At 36.9% G+C, this 20,640-nt stretch overlaps 1 protein-coding gene across 1 annotated transcript in view; it reads right to left on the minus strand.

The window, feature by feature from the left end:
* The window catches only part of PARD3 (par-3 family cell polarity regulator), a 432,956-nt gene that overhangs the window by 140,539 nt on the left and 271,777 nt on the right, over positions 1–20,640 (minus strand). The window contains 4 exon segments of the mRNA XM_027648420.1: positions 6,879–7,106; positions 13,382–13,426; positions 14,483–14,631; positions 19,445–19,634. Of these exon segments, the coding sequence (XP_027504221.1) occupies positions 6,879–7,106; positions 13,382–13,426; positions 14,483–14,631; positions 19,445–19,634 (612 nt within the window).

The following is a 20,640-nucleotide window of genomic DNA, read 5'->3' on the forward strand; positions in this document are numbered from 1 at the left end:
TGAGCTCCAACATTTCATATCATCACATTATAAGTAGGGTTGCAATCACCTCTCAGTTTTCCAACAGACAGCACAAAGCAGCAATTAGGATCACAGATGCATACTTAGTGCTGTCTCCTGTAGCTCTAATGAATACAAAGGCTCCAAACGACTTTTGGCAGTAGAAGTTGAAAAATAACGTTTTGCTTTATTATTGTTATTATGTTTACTTATTATTATTTATTAGAATTACTAACTATAATAAGAATAAATTATTTGTTATAAATTATTTATGTTACTGTTTTCATATCAAGCCAGTATAGTTACAGACAGCAGGCCCAAATTCAAATGTTCCCATCCCTAGTTAAGCATGACCCCTGACTGTGTACTTGCCTGTCTAAATCTTGACCAAAGAACTGACTTTAAGTACAAAAGTCACATAGATGACAGAGTCTATGGAAAAGAAAAAAACTTCTGCACTCAATAAGATTTGGAAATGGTCAGAGCTTATAGAAGGAAAAAAGAATAATTTTTTCATTTCCCTAGTTTACCACTTCTTAATATTATTCCTGCTAATATTACTCAAGATCTCAGTAACTGTTCTATAGCCTATAGAAAAGTATAATTCTTTAGAAATTTCTCATATATGGACTACTGTAGATTGTAAATTTGCTTTTCTTAGTCATCATTCATATTGACCTTAAGAGTAAATCATTGAACCTGAAAAAATCTACAAATCACTGACTGAAAGCCATTCAATATTGTCTCATTTCTCTCTCAGACACTTGCTTGTAAGATACCTTTTATTCATTAATATTACAATCCACTGTCCAACAGACTTAGTACTTATTCACCAAGTATCAAGATTTCTGTAAATATTCTCCATCTCAGAAGATCACATAAACATATTTCAAGAAAAACATTCCATGTCAGATATATCTCAACACTAATAACTATTTCTGAATCTCAACTAATACTCTGAAGTACAAACCACCAAGAAAAACAAAAAAAAAAGGAAAAACCCCCAAAACCAAAACAAGGCCAGGTTAATGTTAACTTGTCTTCAGGACTGCTATGAGTAAAGCAGATGATACACCTTTTCAAATGTAGACACAGTTTTAATATTCATATAACTATATTTTATGAAACTAATAGGTCCTATACATGCTTCTGTACTAGCTGTCCTTGTACTTTTTTTGGTCACAGCATTTCTTAATCAGTGTCTGGAATGATATTTAGTTATTATTAAAAGAGTTATAGAAAAACACTTTGAAATAGAGATGTTAATTTTTTTGCACATTAATTTATAGCTACAATCTGTTCCAGTTAAAATCAACTAGACATTTAAAAGATTGTACTTGCAAACAAATATAATTAGTAAAAAAAAAAAACCCTGCATTAAATTTCTGACAAATCTTGAAGTCAACTCTTTACTTGGAACTTCATTGATAGAATTTTAAAGATGAACCAGTTTTGACCTACGTTTGCACATATTCATACAACAATACATTATATTAATCATAAATGTATACTGTGTACTGTGCTATGCTGAGCTGCTGAACAAGTTGTCATAACAATGCTTTTGCTTATTATTTATTTTGCATATTCTATGGAGAGAATATTTCCTCCTTTCCACACTGGTGCTGCGATGTATATTTGTCTATCATACACAGTTTGCTTGCAGTTAGCTCAGTAGCTTAGACTGAGGCCTGTGAACTAGGATGCCTGTCCTCCTGGAGTAAACACTGGTCTCTCTATTGGACGAAAGTGATTTTCAGTTTTCTTGAAAGGACTCAACATGAAAAAACGTGTTTCACTTTAATGCAGCACAGTCATTCTGCAATTAACATGCACCTAATTACCAGAGTTTAGAACAAATGCAAATGCTGCTCAATTAAAATTCAAGCCCAGGCTACAAATGAAACTTCTAATTTTTGTTATGTTGCAGTAATGACATTAGGTTATTGCAAAACGCAGAATGTATTTGTTTTGGTGCTGTTATTTCCTTCCTTTCCTGCAACCTCCTGCCTCCCATTCGGGATGTCGAAGCCAAAAAATTAAATTGGAGTATATTTTAAACATCAATTAGACCTGAAAACTAGTGTCATTTCATGAACTACCCTGTGCTACGGAGAACTACACAAACAGGTATTATGAAGCTATTCTCCTAATTAGCCCATAAAATGGAAAAGATGCACATGAGGAATCAAAGCTACTTAATGTGAAGCTATTTTGCCACTAAGCTTCTAGGCCTCTTATTGTGATATTTAATACAGTCCTAGATTCTAGCAATTAAGATTCAGCAAAAGATTAGAAAGGTTTGTCCATCTCTCTCAATTCAAATGCTTTGTTCTCATTCATGACACTAAAGATAAACATTTTGCTTCCAGTCGGCTATTTCAAGTACTAAGAAAAAAAACCCCTAAGACAAAAACAACAAGAAAAATGATCTGTAAAAGCTGAACACCCACACCTTTCCACAAATGTTCCTTCCTTACAGCCTCTAAAAGTCACACATGTCTTCTCAAATACTTAAAATGTTACTCCAGAACTGATCATTGTCATCTGATTTTCACCCTGGAGTTAGTAATTTAAAAGCATATTGTTCCAAGGACAGCAGGGACATTTAGAAGATTCAGCCCCTTTGCCACATATGCTACCTGTATTTTTTAAGGTTTTTTGTACGTGGGATGATGACGTTAGGAATTCCTCTATACAATATATTGCAGTGCTATTATTTGCTACTCTGAAGTCTGGAAGACAAAGAAACACTCCTAGAACTGAAACGCTTGGAGGAGAAAGACAAAATAATTCAAGACAAATGGATCCAACCTCAAGGACATCAAGCAAATTGACCTCCAACATGTTTGCCTGGGTTTCGTAATGAGAGAAAGCCACATTTTAATTTCAAACAATTATGGATTAATTAAATACAATTTACAAAAACTTAGGCAATGTCGTTATGGCAGCAGTGAGGCATTAGTTACGTTAGTACCAGATTGCTAAACTCCTACATATATGTGCCCAGGCTTTGTCCAGCTGAAGACAACATTTGGTAAATTCTCTGGAATCTAAGGCCACATATAATTTACATAAAAGTGGAGCAGACTGCACTTCTTTGAGTTTTAACATAGATACAGACATGCTTTCAGAAAGACAGGCAGCATATGGCTGGGACAGATCTTAAGCTCCCACGGCCACCGAGAGGAAAAGATGACCTCGAGGACTGAATTCTGTCCAACCAACTCACTATATTTGCTTTGCTACTCATCTGCTTCTATGAACCTGGCACATAAAATCTCTGGATTACTTCTTAGATGTTTCATTACAATATGTGGAAGCTATTAGAACACAACTCAACAGAAGGCATAGTTCTACACATATAGCTTGGTCACACTTTGCTCAGCCTTTCTTTATTGTGTGAGATCTGACAACAGCCTGGCTCTTGCTCTCTTATGACATGAGATGGCTCTTGGTCCACTAGTGTGAGACAACGTCATCCAAACTCACTCGTGTCATCTCAAAAAGGCTCACCCTACATCATCTCGATTTCAGCCAGTTTTGGCTGCTGGTTTTGGCTGGGATAGGGTTAATTTTCTTCCCAGTGGCTGGTTTGGGGCTATGTTTTGGATTTGTACTGACTACAGGGTTGATAATACAGAGATGTTTTTGATGTTGCTGAGCAGTGCTTACACAGAGGCAAGGCCTTTTCTGCTTTTCGCACTGCCATGTTGGCAGGGAAGTTGGGGGTGCACTGGAGGCTGGGAGCAGACACAACCAAGACAGGTGACCCAAACCAACCAAAGGGATATTCCAGACCATATGACATCATGCTCAATATATTAAGTTGGGGGTAGAAGAAGGAAAGGGGGGGACATTTGCAGTGAGGGGGTTTGTCTTCCCAAGTAACCATTACACATGATGGGGCCCTGTTCTCCTGGAGATGGCTGAACACCTGCCTGTCCACGGCAAGCAGTAAATTAATTCCTTGGTATGCTTGGCCTGTGTGTGCAGCTTCTGTTTCCCTAATAAACTGCCTTTATCTTGTAGTGGTTTGAACCTTGTTTTCCCCCCAGAGGCTGAAAAAGTGGTAACCCCCAGGGGTGGAGACCCCTGGAAGTTTTGAAGTTCTGCCCAATGAGCGCTCCTGTAGAAATGAAAACATATCACAAGCACCAGAAGAGAAGAGTTGTAGTTTGGTTGGTAGAAGAGTAGCCATTGTTGTAGGAGCCACGAGGAAAGGGGCCCAGAGCCCCTCGGGGCCTCTGGGGCCCCCCAGCCCCAGTTGGGGGCTACAGAGACTTGGAACAGTGTTAGACTGGGCTAAGTGTCTGTAGTTGAGCTGGGAGATGTTTTCTCCAAACTGGGCAGCGGCCGGAGAAAAGCAGTCGAGCTGGCACTGACCGGAGAAGCGTTGGCAGAGAGCCAGAAGAGATAAGACGGAGCAACAGAGACATGCAGCACCGCAGAGAAGACTCCTGGAAGGAGAGTTGAGAAGAGAGCCAGCAGCAGAGTTGCAGAGTTCTGGGGGTAGGAACTGTACCAAACCCCTAAAACTCCTTTGAGACCTCCAGGAAAGGAGGGACATGGACTCCTACTAAGGAGAGGAGCCTTGGAGTGCTACAGCACTTGCAGAGAGGAGTTGAGAAGCTCAGTCATCCTGAGAGCTCAGCCAGGACGGTGTGGGAGGTTGGCCTTGAGGGCCCTCCCTTGCTGCAAGCTACAAAGAAGCTCACAGCCTGAGACAGGGCACAGAGGCCCTGCAAGGAGCTTGAATCTCCTGGAGATACCAGACCGTCACGAAGACCCCCTGTGTCTTCGTGATATGACGTGGTGAAACGGCCTTGTCTGGGGTTACGAAGCCCACGGAAGACCCCTTTGCCTGCGTCAAGGGGCCGAGGGGGATACCCCCCTCGTGAGTGCTGGCAGAGATCCAGCTACAACAATCCAGTTACTGCTGCATGCATGAGATGAGGAGAACCTGCTGCCTTAGAAGAAGCTGCTGCCTGAGAGACTGGAAAGGATCTGTCCTTCTTTCCCTCCTGGACTTTGGAGGGGAGAGGAGATCTGATCCATTGTAAATACTATATGTCATGGTAGAGATAGTTGTGATCGTGTGTATAATGTGTTGTAGTATTTATTTGTACAGTCATTGTAATATATTCCCTTTCCCCCATTCTGAGTCTGGTTGTGTTTTGTCTGGAAAAACCCATCTCACATTGGGTTGAGATGTGGGAGGGGGGATGGAGCTAGGGAATCGGATTTTGGGGCTATCTCAAACCATGACAATCTCAACCCACGAGTTTTCTAGATTTTGCCCTTCCAATTCCCTCCCCGATCTGGTTGGTGGGAGAGTGAGCAAGCAGCTGCGTGGGGCTTGACTTCTAGCTGGGGCTAAACCATGACAACCACTGCTCCCACGTAAAGGATACAGAGGGATCCAAATATTTCCTTGCTACTATATATGCAGTGCATCAACAAGCTCAAAACACCTTACCAGAATCTCATAAACCTGTACTCATCTTGAAAGCACTTCACGACAACAGTTTTGCTATATTTTTTATCAAATGAAGTTAAACCATCTGTAACTTCTGGGTAAACCTTAGGTATCTGAAGCCTCAAAGCAGGATATTACTATCAGTGGGCTTACACCAAACAGGGCCTTCTATAAAAACATGGTCTTGCGTCCCAAAAGACCACAGGCATGCAGCTTGGGAAAATGAGCAGGATCACTACACATTTTCTCATACCTATTCTTCTACTAGCCAGAAATAGATTGACAGCCAGCAGCACCAGACCAGCATTTAGCTTCACTGCTGCATGAAATTGTTAGGTGCTGAAAAAGCAAAGCAGAATTAATTCTATCCGTAACTACCTCTGAGAGAAGTGACTGGCAAAATGACCTGCCTTTCAGTCTCAGAACTCTTTAGAAAGAGGCAGATTAAAAAAAAAAAAATAATAAAAAAGTGCTTACATAAGTATATTTAGGGAATGAGGCCCATGAAACAGATTTTTTGAAACTAAAAAATTTTTTTAAAAGAAGAGAGTAAAAAATTTCTTTTCAAGCCTTTTCCATTAGCATTCAGGCTAAATACTTTACTACTTCAACCTTCCCACCATCATCTCCATTCATAAACTTCTAACTAGCTGCAGGTTGATTAAAAAAAAATTCTGCTGGTGTGTGACAAGTTGAAAATAGTACAACATGAAGGTTAAAAATTCAATGATTTTCATACAACCCCTTCTTGAGGTAATTTACCATTCATACTATTTTCATTCAATAAGAGTTGTCATTTTACCAGCCCATTCTTACATAGTTCAATAATGATAAGGTTAGCTTTGAAGTGATTCTTTTATGTTAATGACATTCTCCACATGTTGGGTCATACTTCAGGTTAAAGAACTGAAAATGTAAATGAACGCCCATTAGGGTGGGTAATAGCTGATCATTAACTTTATATTTTATTAGATCTGCCAGCCTTACTCACTCTAATTAAAGGACAGTGATTTCTTTTTATTCCCCCCCCAACACTACAAATGTACTTTTCAAAGTTATACACACGTATTTTTGTAAAATAAATTTAATGGGTTTGTTTGTCTTTCTCCCTAAATTTTTTTCTAATTTATATTAGTACATTAATTAGCTGTCTTACAGAAAATTTTCATCGTAATTTAAGTAAACGCTCAACCAATAGTCTTATTTTGGCATTTTAGAAAGGAAGAAAGCTACAGAATTTTGCGATCTGTTAATGTAAATGATGGGAAAAAGTCTAAAAAAAAAATTGATGAAGTTAATTCTATTCTTTTAAAATCCTAAAATTATGTTCTACTACTTTAGTCACTTTCCGAAGGAATCAACCTATGTTGTTAATATTCGTTATGCAGAATAGTTTACTTACAAGTTTCCATGCCTTCATCATCATCATCTGCTACAGGTTTATCATAGGATTTGTCTATGGCAGCTCTGAAGCTTTCGTTGCAGCCTCGTCCTCGGATAATTCGCGGGCGCGGACGGTGGAAGGGAATGTCACCATTCAGAGTAACCTCAGCAACGGCTGTCTGCAGGCTTTCTAATGAGCTGGATTTCTTCAGACCTAATGAAGGCCCCACATCTCTGGTTGGGGAACCTTAGTGATTTAAGGGGGGGAAAAATGTAATTAGAATTAGTATTGAGAACTGCATGCTTGATTATGCATATCCATCCTGAAAGTCTTTGGGGACACACTTAACATTATTCACATCGTCTCTCGATAATCTGTAGGGAATTCTCCACAGATTTGTTGGTCTCAGAAGCGAATGAGTATGTCAAGTCACAGTCAACGAAACAGACAACATTAGCAAAGTCTGCCTTTTCAAATCAGTGAAGAGAGACCAACATCCATTACTATTATTTTAAACAATTTAAATTATAAAGAAACCATGGGGCTTTAAAAACATAGCTCATAAAAGCAACAGAGATGCATATCTAATGGAATTAAACAAAACTATTAATTATTTTTTGTTTGAGCAGAAAATTTCATCTGTACTAGCAACTGATGAACAGAGAGCTGATTATGGGCATGAATCCTACTGTGTTTAGAGCGAGAGTCTTGCAAAGTAGCCTGACTTCTGGCGTCAAAGAACACACTGTTTGTTTGAGTTTTAAAGACTTGCATCAAATTGCTAACAATTTCATAATTAAATGTTTCTAAGAAATATCAGTTGACTTGCTCAGATTTTGTGAAATTGCTTAAAATAATCTGTGGAAAGGACCCAATTAGACAAACAATACCAGTTATCCGTCTGGAAAAGAAACATGCTCCTGGCAGTCACCATGTTGAAGTTTGGGCAGCATTACAGCTGGGGCTGAGGGCAGCTCTTACTGCTGCAGCATGTCCAGAGGAAACCCCAGGCAGTATTCTGCAAAAGCTTTTCTCCATCTGGATTTTTCTTCTCAGGTTTGTGGACTAAATGTATAGCCTCTGTTCTTAGATACACTCTCACAGTGCAAATCACCTGACAATTTCACAAATTAGACCTCATATTAAAGTTAAAACTGGGAGAAATATTTCAAGGGGGGCAAAAAAATCACTGTATTTATTTGAAGTGATTTTATTCAAAAGGGCAGTACAGTCTTGGCTAGATTTTGCATAGGATTTGGGACTGGAGAGTAAGATGAGGTGGTACAACATCACCATGGCTACATTTCCTGAAATTATGAGACCAGAACCCTCTCTACCCTGAGGGAGTAGAACAGATAAATGTTGTGGTACCACAACAGTCCACGTGGTGGGCTGTTACTCAGTTGACATCAGTATCCTTATCTGACATAGGCACAGAAAGATAAATTTCACAGCCAGCCACCAATGAGAGACAGAGTTAAGACCTGAACCCTTAGATACACCAAACCTATGAACAGTACATTAGTAAGAATGGTCTTAAAGCACAGTGAATAAAAGTGTAATAAAGGAAAACTTTTCTTTAAGTATTTATCTCAAAATAATAAAAAGTTCAGAAGTTGATCTCTATTCTGGTAGATATTAGGAGAGAGAAGAGGGGCAGTACCAGTCACTGCTCTTATGAAAGGTATGTGGAGTTACCTTAAAATGGGGGAAACTGCTACTACACTACTAAAACTATTCAGTATTGGTTGGGGAAGAAGAGGGTTACTGGCCCCACAGAAAGGATGCAGAATAGCAGCATGACAAGTCTTCTCCATGTAATTTGTTAACTTGATACCAGATGGAGCAAAACAGCAAATGCCTTCATTTTCTATTCAGCTATGAAAAGTCTGAGAAATTACATTAAACTGAAATCACTCAGAGCAAATAAATAAAAACAGCAGCTATCAAAGTATTCCCCTTCAGCTGACCTACTTATGAGATGAACTTGTAAACAGAAACAAACTAAAAATTGTTTCTCACAGGTCTACACAACTCCTGCAGTTTGATTCCCCCAGCAGTCCATAGACCTGTTGCTTGGACCCTCGGCCAAAAGTAAACACACCTCAACAAATGAGAACTTTTCTCTTTATGAACTTACATCTCCTAGAAGAAGCCACCCTTTCACTCACAGCCTATAAGTGTTGGAGGGCTGAGGGTCATGAGGATGGTGGGGGCCAGAGTGCAATGGCCAGCTGGGACCAGGGAGGGTTGGTGGCTTCCCAGTTGTGCTAACAATCTGCACTCCAGGGTCACCAAACTTCTGAACATGCGCTGAAGTCTAGGGGAAGCATTTTACATAACATTCTCTTTACCAATTAAAAGAACTCCAATTAAGACAGTTCCCTATAAAACTGTTCACTTTCTAGTTTATGCCAAATCCTGCTATTCTTCCAATACACAAGAAGTGCAGTACACAAGAAGTGAGACTTAATTTTGCTTTTTATTTTTCAAGACTGTATTTTTTTAAAACAGTTCATGAGACAAAAAAAACCTGGATGCAACATTTTGAAGGAAAATAGAGGAAACAGGACAATCATATATATCATAAACCAGCTGTTTGACAGATCCAATTTCGTATACAAAAGGAAAGAGTGTCCTCTTACATGGCAACTTACTGTAAACTTCCTTATTCCACATTCTGCTTTGCAACCTTCCAAATGAAATTATCATATATTTTTTTTCTAATTACTGAATGGCTCTTTTTCTAAACAGTAATTATAAAGAAGGCATTTATGTGCCCATTTATGTTCATAAAGGACATTAAGAAAAATTCCATTTACTGACACCCAATACAGATCTTTGTGAGAACCATATGTACGTAAGTTGTGCTTTCCCAAAGGAAAAGCTAGATTGGATATGAGCTAATGTTGAGTACTGTAAAACTAATAATGGATTACAGAAATGATAAGAATAATTATTGAACTTGGGTGGCCATGAACACAAACATGAACAGGTTGCAGAATCTGAAAAGGGGAAATCTTTCACAAGCAATTAAAGCACTGTGATCATAAAGTTATGTATATTTTAATATCTTATCTTCTATGGGTACTTCATACCAAGTCTACTATTTTCAAAATATATAGTTAAGTTTCCCTGCAAATTGAGTGAAGAATTTATTACTAGAATGTGCCAGCCAGAAAGTGAGTTGTTTACTGATAATCTGGTAAGAAAAAGCAAACTTTCTTTAAAATGGATTCTGTTTAAAATTTATGAGTCACATCAAAACCTTGTTTTCTAAATACAAAAATGTCAGCATTTTCTTCCAGCCTTTACAGCACTGGTGGTAATCATCAGAAATGTTATCTGCTGAGAATGAGTTCTACTTCTATTTTGACACCGGAATTTAAAGTAGGAAAAAAAAGAGTGGAAAAGACATATCTACCTAAAGCATATTTATATGACTGAGGATGAAAGGGACCCTTTTATCGTTTTTAAAATTTGAATTTTATCAAAATTTCCCTTTCCAATGATTTTCTTAACAAATATCCTTTGAGGTAGCTTCATCCCTCTGTAGCACAGGAGCCATCCTGCCACTGCACAGGTACTCTCCTCAGACGCTCGGCCGTACGGCTCTGCTCTACACACCCCTGTCCATCTCTTAAGGGCTTTGTGACATGCTCACACCACTCTGCCAAGCACAGTCCTTGCTCACCACACATGCATCTCCACTCCCTATGTCCCCAGTTGGGGGACAAGGGCCAAGCCTTGTCCTCCTGGCCATGTAGCCACCCATCCCCTGCTCATGTATGGCTGTGTGTGTCAGCTGTCACACGTAACTTCACAGCACCTACAGATCCAATGAGACATTTAACACTCAGACATCACATGGAGCCTATGTGCTGCTTCCCGCTCCAAGTCCTTCGTCTCTCCCTTGCACTGATGCTGTTTAACCACTAATTGTGCCTCCACTTATCTCACCTTATGTGAATTATTTATACAGTGACACAAATCCACTTGGGCCATTTGCAAAGGCAAAACTTGTGGTGTCAAAGGCTATATGATGTTTCCTCCAGTGAATAATTTTTGCCAATAAGGTAAATTTTTCATCAGCACATTCTTTTAAGTCATTTAAAATGACAGTTTGTTTCCTTTCTGAAACATTATTTTTATGAACTGTCAAGTAAATGCTACCTGCAACTGATGCCAAAATCTTCTCTGGATTTGATTTAGCCAGTTTTCCAAAGGCATGAAGTCTACTTTCTAAACACTTTCTTGAAGGACATTAGCAGTCAGTCTATTTACTTACTAACATCTGCTCCATTACATTTGATAAATTCTTCCATTTCTAGTTCAATTCAGACACTAAAAGAGTAACACTTCATCTGGGAAGAGCAGGGGAGGAATAAAGCAAGAATCTGCATTAAAAACAGTTTAGTTTTGATTCCATTTAACAAAACAGTTTACTTAAAAAGCACTGTGTGAAATAATAAATAAATAATTTAAATAAATGTTCTTTGACTTTTTTCTTTTTTTTTTTTATTTTCATAATGTGTACATGGAAAAATAACCACCCAGAGCTATAGTATGCTTGGGACTCTACAAATGAGCCATGCTCAATTGCTACTGAATATACTTCTAACCTCTAGGATGAACTGTAAACACTGCAGGGATTAGGTAATTGAAATGAACTATAGAAAGAAAAATAATTAAAAAACTATTACAGTAACTAGGGCTGGTGAGTTCCATGCTCTCCTTTTCAGCCAATACTATTAAGTCCAACTGTGACAGTAACAGCGTTTGTTTTTATCTTTTCTAAAGTAAATATATGTTGAAGTTTTCTGGCTTCTAGAGTTCATTAAAGCATAGTTCACCACACATTTGAAGCATGTTTTTTTCCTAGAACCAGACAATTTTTAAGCCAAACTACAGTAAGTGGTTTGTTTAACAGCCACATCCATCTTCAATAACGGGAGAAATTTAGTGTTTATATATAAAACCTGGTTAAAAGCACACAAGATAAATAAAATAAAAGTACAGTAAAAGGTGTTTTTCCTTTTTTCCAGCCACTGAACTTTCTATGCAAAAATATGTAATTGCCTAGTCCAGATGGTACGATCATGCTCTTTCACCCGTGTTGTCCGACTTTTTTCCTTTTTGGAATTTAATCCAGGTGTTACACGTAGAAAAAAACTACACCCAATTCATACCACCCTCTATTTGATACCACCAAAACCACTGTGCACTTTTAAAACTTAGGCATCATATTTTACTAAAACACACAGGTTTTATACCATTCTAATCACATCACATTCAAAGAGGCAGGTTAATAAGAAAATTAAAAATAATTTATAATAATTATGAGTTTGATCTTTAACTCCTTTCTATGTGAATAATGTTCAGGGGTGAAGGCAGTTCCTAAGCACTGATTATTACCACAACCATTAATACAATTCATACATTCACACTCTGATGGCTTTAATACTTCAAAACATTCATACATTTTAATTTTGTGTACTCATTCTTAATTTGTAAAGTTGCAAGTCTGTGGTCGTATTCTTCAACGTTTTAAGAGTCAGAAGACTTAGCTGTTCAAATAAAAATTATAATTTTATCACTTGATTACTCATAGTTTTTCAGTATTCCTACTCATGTTATAAAGTCTGGTTAAACAGAGATGCAGTTGTGAATTAGTGATTGTAAATTCTGTATGGAATGCACTACTCCTTAAATAATGCTAAAATAAATAATATTTTCAGGTTAAAAAGGTGAATTGTTCCTAATTAGAGCTAAGTAATGTTATGGTGTCCTCTGGATCTAGCCTAATTAAAATAGCATTCCATAGGTCAAAAGCTAACTTATATTAATAAATCATAAAGGTTCATAATTGCAGTTGGTGCATTATTTTAATTACTAATAAAAAATATGCCTTGAAAGCTATTTCTCATTATCATTTTGTGAAACACTACAATGAATGGTATATGGAAAAGATTCTATTTACATATTCTTTTGTTCTTTTACGAGGCTCAGGTTTCAGCTCCAAAAGCAAATCAACTTACACAAATAATCTTCAGCTCAGCACACAACATGTATCTGATGACCACTTAAGGCCAAGGCAGCAGTTTTCTAATTAAAATAATTGTTTTCAAGCACTCTGTTAGCACTGTAATAGCCAAACACTCGACTCTTCCAAATCATCTATTCCATGCATTTCAGTTTGAAGCTAGGAGGAGGTTTTCCAAGATTTTTTTTGGAAAGGACAAAAAACTTCAAACAACTCTAAATATTTATGAGTTCAAAGTGTAGAAACAGGTGTCTGCCTATAGTCACATGCATGACCTGGTTGAATATAATACCCTAGATACTTGTCTCTATAGAAAATTTTCTTTTTCTCTATGACTTGATTATTCACAACAATAGAAAGCAGCCATGCAAGTACTCAAATATTCATGTTTTCATGCAATTTGACTGGCAGTTCTGTAATTGTGGTAAGCTGCTTTGACCAAGGTTTCTATAGCAACAGCCTTACTGTCAATTCTTACCTGTTTTCTGGTCATCCATTGTACTGAGCTTAGTCTCGTCAGCTACTGTTAAAAGGTAAATGCATAACGGTTAGCCCAGTTAGTGCCCATGCCCCACATGCATCCAACATTCCTCCTGTTTTGCCTTTTCTTTTTCAAGTTAGGAGACCTTAGAAATGTCACACTTCATGCAAATAAACTGCAACAGTAAGCAAACATTCTGGGCAGAAATGGCAGCAAACTAGTAACCTTCATGCAATGTCAGTCATGTTCACATCACAGGCAGGTACAATATGTTATTTACACGTTAGCACATCGCAACTAGTCAAGACAAGTAATACCACCAACCTTACTGTACCCTGAGGAAGTTGGTGAATTAGGGATTGTAGGTAAGATATTCACAACTATCGTAAAGTAGTGAATTGCATTATAATTGTATTATATCTTATTATTCTAAGTAGAGAATTTTGTGTGTTTAAACAATCAAAACTCACTGTTTAAGGTTACTAGAGTCCACAAATCAGAATCTAAATTCAATAGCAGAAAAATAGGTGGGTTTGTTAGCAATTACTTATTCTCAGTTGGTTTATGAGTTAAATGATTAGCTGACTGCCTGTTTTAGCTGTGGCTACTTTATAGGGCTTCTGATACAAATATTAAAAATTGGATCTCAAACAGATGTCAGACTTGCTCCATTTTCTAATTCTGAATTCATCTACAAAATGAGAGAGTCTGAAGGACCTTTAAGGCTAACTGCATTATAACAATGAACTGAGAATAAATCTGGCTACACAGAACCACAGTGAGATACAGTTTTACACACTTATTCTAAATGGATAGGTAAAATCCACTTTTCACCTCCATTTAAATAAATACTGTTTATTATGTTTATGTATAACCATATACCCAGAAGGCTACAATGTTTGAATGTATGGACACTTACAAACAACAAACAATACACAGGTCACTTAGGCATTTAAGTTAGCATTTTTCTTCCCACAAGTAGACATTATGTGCAGTAGTATTGCATACACACAATGTGTTTGGAATTACAAAATCTATATACTTACAACATGAAAATCAGGTTCAAATAAAAAAAATTGAAAAAATATCACTCACTACCTAGATCCATGCTTTTGGATTTTCGTGTTTTAACAAACTCCAACTGACTGGCATCTGAAAATTGCTTTGTACGCTTTTCTGACATGCTCTGGCGTCCAAAACCCTCTCGCTGGAAGGCAAGCACTGGATCAACATCTGGACTAAGAGTGCTGTAGGAAGGGAAAAAAATCATGCGAACATTTATCAAGATCACGCAACCTTTCACTCTTCACAGAAAAGCATTTATTTAGCACGTGACTTCTACCAATGATAAAGTGTACAGTTTTAAATAAACCACTGCAAGGATTCAGTTACACACACGATGGATTTGTTTTACTTCATCAAGCAATTCTAGTTAAAAAGTATCAAGAATGTCACTTAAGAGCTTAATGAAAGATATACATATCTGGTGCACTATACATATACTATCAGAACATAAAGCCCAACACAGGAATAATTTGAGGGAGAATAAAACAGTTCCTTTTGATTCCTGAGAAACAAATATATTCTATTGATAGAAAATTATGAGATTTTTCTTCTCAAAAAATGTTTTTAGTAAAGCATAAATAGAATCTGTCCTGCCTGAAGCCCACAAAGCTTTAAACTTCTTCATTTAAAGACTGCATTAAAATTTCTCTCCATATGTGAAATTGCTTGTAAATTTTTCACAGTTTCTCTTGCTTTTAACCTGGCTATGACAGAGAACCATATATTTACTCATTGCTTCCCTACAGAACAAGTGTTCACCACAATGGATCCACTACTACATCAGAAATGAGGGTAACTGTTCTGAGTTTTGGTTTCTTCTGAAGGTTTCTGATGTGACCTTGGCTGAGTTAGTCAGGTCCTCAGCGAGCTTCCTCAGAAGCATGCCAAAGGTAGATTTATTAATGTTGGTCAAACACTGGCAGAATCATGAATGCAAGAAAAATTTGGTATGCAAGCTAAACCTTAGGCTTGCAATGTGTCACCATGGCCACAGCTCATGTTAAGAACAATTTAAAAAAAAAAAAAAAGCAAGATTGTTTATTGTTAATAAACAGTAGGAAAGAAAACACACAAAGATCTTCTGACTCCTGGAAAATGGGAGAGTATTTAAATTTCTACTTCAGCTGGCACAAAAAGAAATCAAAAGCATAAAATACTGAAAAATGAGTATTTTGCACCATTGTTATCTATCCTATAAGAAAATGATCCCTCAAAATCCCCCCTTTGATTGTTGTTGTACTTTAAGATACAAAAAAGCTAAGCATTTTGTCACTGAGATCTCTAAGCAGATCTCTAAATGCCATTCAAAATATTGTGTACACACATCGTACTGTTTGGCATCATACATTTTTTTACTGTAAGGGGTAAGTATAACACACATCTCATTCCTAGTGAGAAACAGGCAAATAGTGAATTTCTGCAGAAACTAACTTATACTTCTAAATTCTGTAACATGTGCATGTTTTGTAGGCCACGTACTATAATTTACAAAACCATCTTTGATCAAGAAACACCTGGGTATTAGGTACAACAGTGAATAGAGGTAAGGAAAAGTGTCCAAAGGCATGAAGTACAATAAAGGACAAAAATCACTATCCACATCACCAGGCAGCTGAGAAGAAATTCAGTCTAGTAATGGCAGATTTACAAATAATAATATATGTGTATGTGACAAGCACATAATACTTCAGTGTGAGCAGGATCAGAGCTTATATGAATAAAGCCAATGTCAAGTGCCTTTTGACTTTAATGTTTCTGGCTCAGGTTCATAATGTTTTACATTTAATTACTGCAACTATTTCAGAGATGTCTGCGCAATTTAGCAACATTTTGAAGCATATGCTTAAAAGCTTTGATGAATCAGAGACCAAACTCAAAAATAACTATTTAGTCTTCACATTCACTCCCACAAAATAGGGAAAAAATTATCTCCACATCATAAAAAGATAAAATTTTCAAGGCCAATATACTATTCTAGCATCTACAGCAGTGCAACACATAGCTGAATAAGAACGACCTAAGTCTGTAATGTCCTCCAAAGTGACTCAAACTGAACTCACAGGGTTTCAACACCTTTCATAATCAGATTATAATTGACTTTCCCAAGGCCACACAGAAGTTTCTGGCTCACTGTACTCAGCCCTGTCTCCGAAGGCCAGAAAAATGTGGTTTTACTAAGTGAGAATTAGCAGAGTCCATGTTTGTTAAAGATGACCAGCTTCATCTAGCCAACAAAATGTATCCTGTGACACTTTCTTCAAAAAGGATGAATTTCTAAAACTATTTCTCTTGGCTGTATGCTTCTTTTTTCATATGAGTTTGCTTTGATCCATCTGTATAAAGCTTCTAATAGAGCTGAATATCATTTCCATGTAAACACACCACACACATATATATTGAACTTGAAGTCCTAAGAACAGACTAAAACTCAAATATAAAACTCAAATATAAAACTCAAAAAAGTCAAATATAACTTGAAAAGGACACCACAGATCCCTGAGAGATCAGTGGGCCTGGACACAGTATCAGCGACTGGGAATGTGGGAGACTGGATCCCAGCATTGCCACTGACGCCACCTTTAGGGACTTTCTGCTTCCTTGATTTGCCCTTCTCATACCTCCCCTTCCACACATACTTACTAGGGGAATTATTATTCCATGTTTACATAGTATCCTGCACACTAAAGGTGCTACTTAGCACCTTTATCTGAGCCCTATGCAGAGTTATCAATTTTCATGTCCTGTTTTACTTCTATTATTAATGACCCATAAGCGTGTTTTAGTAATTAAGGAAGAACTAGATCATAGGAGTCCGAATGCATGTATATTGTCTAAAAGTATTCAAAAGTCCCCATGAAGAGTCACAACTGCAAAAGCCAATGAGCACAGAGGAGGAACTAATGCCCCTAAAATGCCTCATTTTAATATTTTTCAACTATATCAATAAAAGACAGAAGGTGAATTTAGTGCAAGTCATTAAGCAATGCCAAATGCAATTTACTATATTCTAGCACACTTAACAAATAAGATTTCTGGAATGACAGCTGATCCTTAAAAGAATGTAACCGTCTTCTGACCCTCAATGTTATTAAAATTCCACTTATTAATCCTGTCTTATTGCCCCTTTGTTTTCATAACATTTTCATCAAGGATTAGGGAGATATTGTGAGGCTGGAAAAGCTTACATTTTCTTCTGTGATTCAGAACAGCTGCCATTCTTGTTTGGATAACCCTTCATCCATATTCTTAGTTTTACCCTTTGTGCCTTCCAGCAAAATCATACAATGCACCTTCATTTTACAAGTCTTCCTTCATCCATTAGCAACAGGAAATTAATGCAACACTCTAATTCTAGTGCTATTTACTTTTTTTTACAGATAGAATATATTAGATAGTTAAGCATGGCACTGATCTCTCTTTTAAGTGCCATTGTATCTGAAGATCTTTACAGTTTCTCATAGACATGCTTAAGTTTTTTGAGCATGATCAATTCCCTAATATCTAATCCCTATTTTCTTTACTGTTACTTTCATTTACAAAGAAGTATATGAATAGCAAGACACACTGCAGAAGTCAATGTAAAAGCATCTGCACTTTTCAAATGGGTTTTTACTTTACATCATAGGTTTTTGCTTATATTTGGCTAAAAAACCCACCCTCAGCAATAAGCTATTACGTGCAAGCTTCAGTACTATTCTATTTAAATGTCTCAGATTCTCAGCTCTAAAAGGCTTTGCAAAAGACAAATGGACTTTTCATGGTCCCAAATTACAGGTATGACTTGTCCACGAGAAGAACTGCAACATTAAAAAAAAAAAAAAAGGTAAATGAGGATGAAAAAATTACCTTTTTATGCAATTATTAAAACAGTGCTTAAAATATGGAACTCAATTCCTGGATATAAGATGAAATAAACTAGTATAAAGTAAAGAAGCAGCTGACAGGTGCATATCAGCTGGCAGGTGCTATTGCTGTTTTATTAAGATATTGCTGACATACTCATAACAGGCTCAAGAGACAAGAAAAATAAGAAAATTCATATACTTCACACCATTCGTGGTAATTATCTAGCTTCAAGAAGTGGCAGTGTACAGGGGTGGGCTTTTATTTTGCTATTAATGTAGATAATTACAGGACTTGCAAATTAAATCTTAGATCTGTATTAATTGTACTAACTAACCAATAAACAGTATTTCTTTGCCAGAAGCCTAAGCAAGCAAATAATGGAGCTCATTGCATTTGTCATTAAGACTCTTTTATTAAAATACATTAACGTAATGGAAGAGTTAACCTAAGATTCACAAAAATTATTTTTACTATGGATTAAACATATAAAGTTACTCTCCATAGTTTCAAATGTGCAGCTATTACTTTACAAATATTTAAATGTAGAGCTATTACAGTACATTGTCTTTGCAAATCATATAACAATATGACCAGTATTTCTTCACAAACAATGAAGAAAACTAGTTCTTTTTGCACAAGCATTAACACTAAAACAAAACAAAGACCTGCTTTGACCTCTAAGCAGCTTTTAAAAGTACTGTACATTATTAGGAAAAGCAATGAAGTATGCAGAAGTATTGAAAAGCTCTTAGAGATATAATGCAATATAAAAATAAAATTTTTGTTTTATAGACTCAGAAATATTTACAGTGAGGTTTAAACTCAAGTGTTTAAATTTTGCAAAGTTTCTTTTACAAAAGCTAGCTCAGTTGGCAATTAAATCAATAATAAATCATCAAATTAACACAGCTATATACTGATTTTATCTTAGTAACATTTCCACAAATATGCTTTAACACAGCACAACACTGCAACCAGAAGTATTTGTGAAGACTTCCTTCCTGAAGCAGGGACAATTGCCAGTTTGAAAACAGTGAAATCCGAATGTGAGGAAAAAACCCTAATATTAGCAATAACCAAAAATGTAACTAAAGGAAAGGATGCAATCACAGCTGTCTCTTTTTTCCTTCCACCAAATCATGCTCTTACCAGTCTGTTGACTCATTAATTGCAGCTTTAGCCCATCCACCAGTATCAACAGTGCCAAACCCAACATCATCATGGGAGCTGGATGATGACTGGTCAGATAGATGAGGAGGAAGGACCGAAAGCCTGTCATCTTCAATAATGACAGTGTCATCTTGAGGCATGTTCACTGTTGGAGACAGCTGATATTTACCTGAGAAAAAAGGAGAAAAACCCCCAAAACTAAATATTGGCAGAGAGTGCAGAGAATGCCTTGAAAAATATATAATTACAGCTGATAAAAGGTCACGTCAAACTGCAGTGCAACCAATGAGTGACACAATGCAGACAATAAAATTAACTATGTTTCAGTTTATACTTATCTTCCTATACAGAGGTCTGAAAAGTAAAGCACACCAGTTGTATTTGTGGCTTACTGGAAGAAGACTATAGTGTCACAGAAGGGTTGAGATTTGGAAGGGACCTCTCACCTGGTTCAACCCTTCCTGCTCAAGCAGAGACACCTGCAGCCAGTGTCCCAGGACCCCAGTCAAATTGCTTTTGAATACTTCTCCTCCACCGCCTCCCAGGCTACTCTGTGCCAGTGCATGGTCACCCTTTACAGTAAAAAATTTTTTTCTTTTGTTCAGAGGGAACCTCACATGTTTCTGTCTGTGCCTATTGTCTCAGATCCTGCCTGAGGAACTGCTGAAAAGCAACTCCCCCAGAAGACAGTAGTTCCTCTCGCATCACATCATTTGGTAGAAACGAAGAATGAGTTCAACAAGGATTAGCAGAGCTCTTTACTTCTCCTGGTCAGTCTTGCCCTCATGAAATTAGAAACTGTTCAACTGCTGCTGGGAAGTCAATATATGCAAAACTTTGAAAAAAATTACCAAATTCTATTACCACCAAATTCAAATAAGTTTTAACACTGTTGCTAAAATGCTTAAACTGGAACCATCACATACAGGAAAGGGACATAATAAAGACTCTATGTTAGTCTTTGCTCAGTGTCAGACTTCATTGGGTTAATTTCTGAGAGTAGAAGTTAAAAGATTGTATAATCTTACTAAAACAATTAGTAAAATTGTCACATCTCATGAGGAGAAACACACTAGCTTAATCAATCATTAATCTGACAATAAACTGTAAATTATTCTAAAATTATGATGCATCAGAGTAATATATTGAAAAACTTCTATTTCCATAACCTAAAT

This window comes from Corapipo altera, unplaced genomic scaffold (genome assembly GCF_003945725.1).
Source record: "Corapipo altera isolate COAL_440 unplaced genomic scaffold, ASM394572v1 47, whole genome shotgun sequence".
In the NCBI taxonomy this organism is placed as follows: domain Eukaryota; kingdom Metazoa; phylum Chordata; class Aves; order Passeriformes; family Pipridae; genus Corapipo; species Corapipo altera.